Genomic DNA, 10,067 nt, shown 5'->3' with positions numbered 1-10,067 from the left:
AACACACTGAAACACCCACTCTCCTACCCCAGGGAAACATTAGATGAACTCATTCTATTCCCTGTGCTGGAATTCCACAATTCACAGAGCTTAAAACAATGTTAAGTCATGCTGAACAAATGAGCATTGATTGATATGAAACATGGAACGGCTACACAGCATGTGTTTCACACCTAGATGTTTGGCGTTTGCTGTGCCCCAAGTTCTCTAGGGGTTTGTTGAAGGCCTAGGGGTGCTGTGGGTGTGTGTTTGTGTGGGTGTGTTGGAGCATTGATTTCCCCCTTTTTATTTTGGTCTTCTTTAGGTCAGTGCTGGTGTTTGGCTTCTAAACGATCACAATGACATGATTGGAATCGCGAGCACGCTACCAGAGCACAAAGCCACACAGCATGGTGCAGGCTGTTGGAGCTTTCCTGGGAGTGCTGCCCCTCAAGCAAGAACTGTCTGGGATTGTGGCCCACAACAAAACGTTAGCGATTAACACAGCTCTTGCGTACTACTGGGAAAGGTTGCGTTTTCAACTGAGCCCTGGAGATCTCCCACTTCCCCCATTACCAACATGTAAGTTAAAGAACAACAATGAATTGCATTTACATAGCGCCTTTCACATCAGGAGGATGAACCAAGGCACTGAGTTAAAGCTACTGACGTTAAAGATACTGAAGAGCACAAGAGCAGACCATTGACCTCTTGGACAAGTCCAAGTCCAGCTTAGAGCAGTGAGGCTGGAGGATCAAGTAGCGATTTCCAACATGACCTTTCATATCTGTGACCTGGGTTCACATCCAGCCAGCACTTGGGTGAAAGTCCTGCTTCCACACCCCCATCACTCTAGTTCTTGCCTGGCTCCACTGGCTCACTGTTGCAGAAATGGATCAATTTCTTACACTCACAAGATCAAAGTTGTCTGGATAAAGAAGCCCTTTCAACCCATCCGATCTCATCCCTCCATAACACCCCCGTACCGTCCCTCCTCATCAATGTTCAAGATGCTTTTTAAATGAGTCTAGAATGCTGGCCTCTACCACGTCTTCTGGCAACTCTGTTACAATCATTGATTATCCTCCGCGAAAAGAAACACTTCCTGGTATCCATCCTGAAATTGCCGTTTACAACTCTAAACCGATGTCCTCTTATTTATTGCTGCCTCGCATTGTTTTCACGTAGTCAGTGGTGATTCAACTAACACCCCTGGATCTCTTTCTTCGCCTTTTCTTCAAATCACTTTACGCCCTGACACTTCCTTATTCTACTGACATGATGGTACCCCAAAGTATTCATCTGGGTTTACTTTTTCAATCCCATTTAAGATGTTGTGCACCTCCCATGAGGTCCCCTCGAGTCATTTTCTCTCACCGCTGAAGAGCCCTAGTCTGTCCAGTCGATGCTCACAGCAGATTCCTCTATCAGTGGGGATTATCCTCGTTGGTCTCCTCTGCACTGCCTCTGGGGTAGAATGGTATGCATTTTTCAAGGTGTGGTCTGACAAAAGCAATGTATAATGACGTCTGTGAATCTAAACTCAATTTAGCAAGATATCCCAGCATCCTGTTTGCCTTATTTATTGCTGCCTCACATTGTTTTTACTTAGTTAGTTATGATTCAACTAACACTCCTAGATCTCTTTCAGCTTCCCCTTTTGTTCAAATCACTTCACGCCCTGGTATTTCCTCACTTCTCTGATCTGCTCACACCATACCATATTTTTACTTGAAGACCCCACGGCACTATTTGCAAAGAGAAAAGAGTTTCTCCCGGTGTCCTGGCCAACTCTATATCAAATGCAATGATTATTATATTTTTACTTAAAACTACTTGGAAGCTGTATATGATCAGCCATTTTGTGTAGGAATCTCTAAATGCTCCTATCATAAACTTCATCCCGGTTACGTAAATGAAGAGTCCTGCCCTGCCCACCAGAGTGATGTCTTGTAGGATCACATCCACTATTAAACTAACATGTCTGCATCTAACTAGCTGGAATGAGAGACACATGAGAAATGCAAGTAAATATGCTTTAAGTTCCCAGTCAGAACATTAGGGTGGTTGACTGAAAAATACTTTCCTTTTAATCAATTCAGTAGATGAGTGATCCACATGACATTAGGCTCCAAGTAGCATTATTAGCTAATATCAGATAGAGGGTGGTGTGTCTTTCTTGGCACATACCAGATAGTCTAATCAAGACCTAATGACATGCGTAAGTCAATATAAAAACTGTTGAGCTGTACTTGGCATGGAGAGCCTAAGCATTGCCCAATGACATGTGAGCTGATAGACTGGTGCTGCAATGTTGTCTTCCTGCTCTGAAAGCCAGGCCCAATGACAGATTGTAAACCAGTGTCACATCCCCTTCTCCAAGGCATTTGATTAAGAGTCGGATAATTTATTCTGGCCTTTTATCATTTCATTGGTGAGGCCCTTTTTACAATCCTCTGTGAAATCGTTGGACACCATACCTTCAAACGTAACATTAGATTGATGTGTTGGAGAGAGTTCAGAGAAAAGCAACATGACATTGGAGAGGGTATACTGATGGTCAAATTGATAGCTGAAATTAGGCGCCAAGTTACAAGGACAGTCTACAGAAGCTTGGAATGTTGACACTAGAGAGAATAAAAAGCTCAGATGAGAGCTTACTAAAGTACTGTAACTAAGATCCTAAAGGATATGTATAACACAGTAACAAAAGCTAAAAATAAAAGACAGGAACCCAAGCTCAGGAGAGAGAAGGTGAAAAGACTGTTTAGATTCAATTAAATGACATTAAAGCAATGAGTTTGTTGAATAGGATGATGGAGGCAGATTGTGCAGTAGATTCAAGAGATTTGATAGTTATTGCTGAAGGGATTGATTGAGAGATATGAGCAGTGGAGTCCTGTAGTTTAGCAGTTAGAGCACTCGCCTCGCAAGCGAGAGGACCTGGGTTTGATTCCTGTGTGGGGTGAAACATTATGCAAGTTTCGTTACTCCACATGCCTCTATTTACCTACAGTATGTAGGAATCCAGATGTTAGTTGATTGGGGGATCGCTTTTCCGGGTGTAATAATACCTTTAAAAAAAAAGGTCACTCAATCTATGACTGTTTGTGGGACACTACAGTGTGCAATTGGCTGCCGCATTTCACCCACAATATATACAGTCAATTCATTTTACCATATATTTTGTGAAGTGTTTTGAGACATCTTGAAGACGTGATAGCGCGCTATTTCAAATGCAAGGACTATTAATATATTAATGTAAAACTATTGGTTAACTTGGAAATGATCATTTGGGCCAAATTTTTTTTGTGGTGCTATACATTTCTATGTTTCTCTAATCACATGACTGCATTCAGAGATGCAGTTGAAACCACTTCCTTTAACCGGACCTGTGGAAGGAACACTGCAAGGTAAAAGTGTGTTAGATTATGCAATGGAACAAAGGATGAAAGGAAAGATTAATATAATCACAGGAAACAGTTAATCAAGCCATAATGAACAAATCAATCCATTTTGATGGAGAAAAATGTGGGCCCGAATCATAATTTTACTAACCACTGACAATGCTGATCCCTCAATGGCTCAGCAAGTTTATTCAGTGAAAGAACTAAGCTATTTAGACTGGACCATTTCAGGATTGAATCTATTTTGAGTTTGCTGATCTTAGCCTGAACAGCAATCGGGCTCAGCAGCCTGAGTTAGAGAGAGGAGAATCAGACGGGAATCCTGCACTAGATGAATATATTGTGACCGCTGCCCCCCTCCCCCGGAAGTGAAATGGTTGTTGACAACAACAAAACATTACATTTGTGCAGCGACTTTTACATTGGGAGGATGTCCCAAGCCGCTGGACAGTCAGGGACTTGGACCTGAGTAGGGGTTTACGATCAGGGGTAGAAACCAGGGAGGGTGGGGGTAGGAGGCGTGGTCGAAGAGGAAGGTCTTGAGACGTACCTTGAAGGATGGGGGTGGGGATACAGAGGATGAAGGTCCGTCCACCGATGGTGGGGTAGGCCGGGCAGGAGATGTGGAGCAGGCCGGAGCCTGCTCAGCGGAGGGAGCGGACGGGTTGATATGGTGTAGCAGGTCACAGAGGTAGGAAGGAGCAAGGCCGTGGCGGGCTTTGAAGGCGAGGACGAGGATTTTGAACTCTTATCCTCTGAGGGAAGGGGAGCCAGTGGAGCCGGGCGAGGGTGGGCATGTTGGGGTCATGGAGCCTGCTGCGGGAGAGAACCTGAGCTGCAGAGTTCTGGATGATCTGCAGCTTGTGGTGGGAAGAGGTGGGAAGACCGTTGATCAGGGAGTTGGCGTAGTCAAGCCTGGATGCAATAAATGCATTGACATCTGATGATGGCATTGTCCAGTGACTGTGGTTCATCTTTCACCTCCTAAGAACCCTGTCAGTAGCCACAAAACAATTGCAATTTGCATTTGTATTGCATCTTTCACATAAAATAATGCCTCAAAGCATTTGACAAACAGTGGTAGGTAGATGGCGAGCAGGGAAATGAGAGATAATAAATAATAATAATCCTTGCATTTGATATAGTGTTTTTCTCATCTTCTAGACGTCTGAAAGCGCTTCACAGAATATACTGTAAAGTGAATTGACAGTGTATTTGTGGGCGAACGCAGCAGCCAATTGCACACAGCAATGTCCCACAAACAGTCATGGATTGAAAATGACCAATTTATTATTGTTGTTTTTGGAGGGATTATTATTGAGAGAGATGTAAATGAGAGATGTAAAGATGTTGATCTTTAGTTGGTGGCAAGGCTAACGAAAGAAGTTTTTAAGCTGTTTGTGAAGGCCGGGAAAGGGTTAACAAGGTGACGTAGATTGGACAGAGGGTTTGAGGATGGTTGTGGGGTGCTGAAGGTTCAGTTGTTTATGGTGGACTGAGGGCAGTGAGAAATAGACCAGAGTTGTCAGAGTGAGGATACTGGTTGTTACATAGGTCTGGAGACGATTCTGTTGTCAGGAATGGGTTGAGACCGTACACGGATTTGAAGACCATTGCAAGGATTCCACTGCCTATGCTGGTGAGAGAAGGAGCCACTATTTGACCTCTGGAACATTTTGAGAATAAGGAAAGGCTGTTTTGTGAAAAATGTAATATGTAGACTAATGCCGAGTAGGGGAGCAAAAAAGGATTCTGAGCTTGTAAATGTAGTGCATGGTTGCTTGCTGACTCAGTGTGTCAGGGAGGACAACAAGGCGCAGTTCCCTTCTGAACTTGGTTATAGTCAGTGACAGAGGCACTATTCAGGAAATGGAAGTAGTTGATCCACAAGGACAGTTTTGTCAAACCCAGATTTATACTGAGCCACATGTGTGGCCTCTGAGCAATAGTGTGAGCCACACCAATCGAGCCAGGAGCCACTTTGTGGCTGACCTGAGTTCTGACACAGGCCCAAACTTTTTCAGCACTGATTGCTGCGAATCAAACTCTTTTTTTTTTCCCCCCCCACTCTGGAAATTTCTGCTGTGGGTACACCATATAAAGATTATAATCCTTATAAAGTGTGTGGCAAAGGCATCATAGCTAGAATCGGCCTTACCTCTCACATGAGAGTTCTCCCGATCAATGAACCTTTAATTTACGTCAAATATGACTTGTTAGCCAACAACAAAAAATAATCTATGGTCTGCAGATGTGTGTGGGTGTGTGCTTAACTGTTGCATCAGAAATGCATTTGTTATCATGCAGTTACATATGACGTGAATCAAAGACATATGCAGCAACAGTGTCATCATAGCATAGTCATGATGGAATCACTACAACAAAGACATTACGTGCGTGTATATACGTGAAAACACGGCGTCAACTCAAACTTACAGTAATTATGCAATAATTTGTTCATTTTGAATGCAACTTTGTAAACAAGCCATTGATGCTGGTATATAACTGAAACACATTTACATACAAAGAGGTTAGACATCATGAGATGGAAACTATATTAATTTAAATACATGGAAAACAGTTTGTGGGAAGTGTGTTTTTTATATGCAAATCTGCATCATTGTATTGTCACTCAAAAAACGCATCAATTGCGTCTACTTGTTTGTTCGATTATTCAGAAGAGTATTATTATTGTAGTAGTATTGACTGTTTCAATTGACTATCGAAAAACCTGATTAGAGATATAGCGCAAATTAGCACACACATAATGTGTTTAAATATCCATGCACACGTCTCTGTCAGCAAATTGTCAGTGGGAATTATCTGAGACTCGTGATTTTTTCTGAAGCTGAGGTATGTGTGAGCCACACTGACGTGGATCGCAGCTGTATGGTTCCACAACACTGCACTAGGGGACAGTGATCACAGCTCACTAACCTGCAGTTTAACTTGGGGGAAACAGCACCAACATGCTACCAAACTCCAGTGTACAACTTTAAGCGAGCAAACCTCAGGGGTATGAGGGCTGAGCTAGAGACATAGACTGGAGGCAGTACTCAAGGACTCAGTTGAGGAAGAAAATCCAAGTATACACCTAACTAGGGCAAAATAAAGAAAAACACATCCAAATGTGATCACTAGGAAAATAAAAAAGGAAATAAAGAAGACAAGGAAGATTTATAAATCTTGCAGGGAGCGAGGAGAAAAGTGACCATTGGGCTGAATACAAGATTGTACAGAATGAGGTTAAAAAAGAGATGAGGGAAGCGGAGAGGAAACTGGAAAGGGACCTAGCAGCAAATGCATAACATAACCCTAGAATATATTTTTTCAATGTTGCAACAACAGTAAGAGGAGAGTCAGGGATAATGTTAAAACTCTAAGGGGATTAAATGGGGTTGAAAAAAGAGAATGAACTACGAGAAAGGGAACATATTAAATGATAGCTTCCTGGAGCTTTTTGCCAAGGAGGACACTCTCTCCCTGGAGGAATGCACCCTGATTTCCCAATTACAGACATTATCCAAACAAAAGTTGGTGTCCACCATGCTCCCTCCTCTCCCCCCAGCCCCATATTGGAAACAGAAAGGAGTTTCTGGCTAACAATCTTCCTTATTTACCTAATTTGAGGGACCTTACAGACATATACGTTACAGCATTTACCTACAAAAAAGTCATGACACAACTTGTGAAGCGCTTTGAGATATTACAATGTGGGCAGGGCTTTAATAATAATCCTTGTATTTGATATAGCTCCTTATCACGTCGTTGAGATGTCTCAAAGCGCTTCACAAAATGCACGGTAAAGTGAATTGACTGTATACTTTGTGGGTGAAATGCAGCAGTAGTGTTCCACAAACAGTTGGGAATTGAGTGATCCAATTTTTTTTAAGATTATTACCCACCGATTAGTGATCCTTGCCAATCGACTAACAGACGGGTGCCTACTTACTGCTAAGTAAACAGAGGCTTGTGGAGTAAGGAAACTTGTGTAAGGTTTCGCCCTGCCTACGAATCGAACCCAGTTCCTCTCACTTCCGAGGCGAGCGTGCTAACCAATATATATCACAAATGCAAATGCTTTCTGTACTTCATTGCTGACTTTGGGGATTCCTGCTCTGTAGTACTGGAAGTAGAACGTGGGCGTTATCAACCCCAGTGTAATTACCTCACTTTGATTTTCACTCTTTCCCTAATGAACACACACAGACTCTTAAGATGGGCAAATTAGATGAATGGATGCAGGTTTGGACTGGACATAATCCACATTGGCTCCTGAAAACAAAACAAATTATTGAGCTGGATTCAACAGGCGAAAATCAGGAAAAGGAGAAACTCTAGGGATAAGCCCTGCACCGAAAGGAATGGTAGGTCTTTTAACAAGGATCTCTTTTCCTGCATTAATAAAACTGCTAACACTAAAGTGAAAAGGATTAATTTACCTTTCTCTGCGACTCCTACAGTTCTGACTGGCAATATTCCTTTCAGCTCACTGAATAATCTAAAACAGTCTGTGGCAAAACCCCCAGAGCTCCCCTGGTGATCTGGGCTAAATCTACTTCTTCATTCTCTGGCTCCTAAACATAAACTTTATAGTTTCTGTCACATCGTAAAGGAGAGTTTTGCTGGACTTTGACCCGGAATGCCCTGGTGTTTACTTGGTCTGGAGTCGGTGCTTTCCTCGAAGCTGTAACCCACAACTTTATACTGTAGTTTATTGTCCGCACATCCCAGTCCCGTGATCTGGGCATTCACACAGTGACCGGGACAGAGAGCTGCTTAATAATAATAATCCTTGCATTTGATATAACACCTTGTCACATCTTCCAGACGTTTCAAAATACTTTGCCGAATATACTGTGAAGTGAATTGACTGTATATTTTGTAGACAAATTCAATGTGAACCCCACAATGCATCTCTAATGTCATTTTTGGGGAGAATTCCCAAAAAGCTTTATGCATAAAAATAATAGCTGAATAAATGATAGAAACCAAACAAAAGTAAACATAAGTAGCAGTGAAATTAACAGTATAAATTAGTAGTTATTCTGATAGAGGGATTATAGACTGATCACCATAACAACGCCCTCACTCTCAGCAAATGGCTGATGGTGGATGTACTTTCAAGAGATAGACATAGCCCCGTAATTCAAACTCAGTCCACTCATCTTCCATAGCTCCGCTACTCTTATTTCACAATAAAAGATCATCAGTGTAGTCCAATGCTGTACACAAGTAGAAAAGTGAACCCACCTGAATTTCCCTCGCTAACCCACTTCCCGTTCTTTAACAACAATAATAATAATAATCCTTGCATTTGATATAGCGCCTTACAGACACATCGAAGCACTTCACTGGATATACTATAAAGTGAATTAACTTATGTGGGTGAAACACAGCAGCCAATTGCACACTGCAGTGTCCCACAAACAGTCGTGGATTGAGTGACAACTTTTTTCTTTTTTTGGAGGGATTATTGTCCCCAGATAGCGATCTGCCAATTACTAACAATCAGGTTCCTACTTACTGCTAGGTAAACAGAGGCGTGTGGAGTATGGAAACTTGTCCTTAATGTATTTTAGATGTAACTTAGATGTAAGATTCGTTACCAAAATTCTATGCTCTGTCCCTCGGAAGAGACTCAGGTGTACAATGTGTATGAGGTAAGAGTGATCTGTTTCCTCTTACAAGTTTATACCAAACATGCTCAGGAACTGACCCTGAGGTATACACAAGCTATACTGGATGCGAGTGTATTTACTGATCTGTACTGCACATTTCTGGAGAAGGACTCAGTGTGCTGATATAACCCATATCACTGAGCTGAATGGCATCACATGCTCCAGTGGATTGAATTCAAGATCCTCATCCTCCATGGCCTTGCCCCACCTTACATATGTGACCTCTTGCTCACATTCCCAGCCCTATTTGCCCCATCATCAACAACAACAACAATTTGCATTTATATAGCGCCTTTCACGTCAGGCGGACTTCCCACGGCGCTGGACATCGGCATTAGTTCAGCTTTAAGCCATTCTGCTCCTACTCTCTACAACCCGATCCTGGCCTGACTTAACCCCAGGGCTTTCCTCCTGATTTAATAACCCCCACCGGTGCTGATTTAACCACTACCCCACCCCCACATATACTTATATTTTGCCTACAAAAATATACAGTCAATTCACTTTACAGTATATCCTGTGAAGCGCTTTGAGACGTCTCGAAGATGTGATAAGGCGCTATATCAAATGCAAGGATTATTATTATATAACGACCACCTCATACTTATGTAATCCTTCTCCACCCAGGGCTAATGTATCCCCATTGGTGATATAATCCCCTCATAATTTCTCTCTGTGCTGGTATTCTCTCCCATCTCCCACGTTGATATATTAACTTGTTGATATCGTACCTTGGGTGAGCTGGCAAAGTGCCTCCCTTGGCACAGTGCAGTCACCTAGTGTTGAGACAGAGCTTTGCCTGGCCCTCCTGTATTCCAAATACCCACACGGACATTTCTGGCACAGCTTCAAATGCAGCAAATTGTCGACTTTGCAGCCCTCATAAAAACGGGAAACTTTACAGGGAAATAGTGGAATTGGTGGAAAATGGAATTTATATCCCTCAAGAGGCTGAGCAAAATAATCCACTCACTGGCTTACTGCTCACTGGCAGTTGTGT

General features: G+C 42.5%; 1 protein-coding gene across 1 annotated transcript in view; it reads left to right on the top strand.

Moving 5' to 3' along the window:
* The first annotated feature begins 953 nt into the window (after nt 1-953).
* Nucleotides 954-10,067, top strand: part of plekhh1 (pleckstrin homology domain containing, family H (with MyTH4 domain) member 1) — a 177,475-nt gene continuing 168,361 nt past the window's right edge. The window contains exon 1 of the mRNA XM_007907069.2: nt 954-1,459. Within this exon, the coding sequence (XP_007905260.2) occupies nt 1,385-1,459 (75 nt within the window). The 5' untranslated portion in view covers nt 954-1,384. The remainder of the gene's footprint in view (nt 1,460-10,067) is intronic.

Source organism: Callorhinchus milii, unplaced genomic scaffold, assembly GCF_018977255.1.
Source record: "Callorhinchus milii isolate IMCB2004 unplaced genomic scaffold, IMCB_Cmil_1.0 Scaffold9, whole genome shotgun sequence".
NCBI classification, from domain to species: Eukaryota; Metazoa; Chordata; class Chondrichthyes; order Chimaeriformes; family Callorhinchidae; genus Callorhinchus; species Callorhinchus milii.
This window is presented reverse-complemented; position numbering and strand designations above follow the sequence as displayed.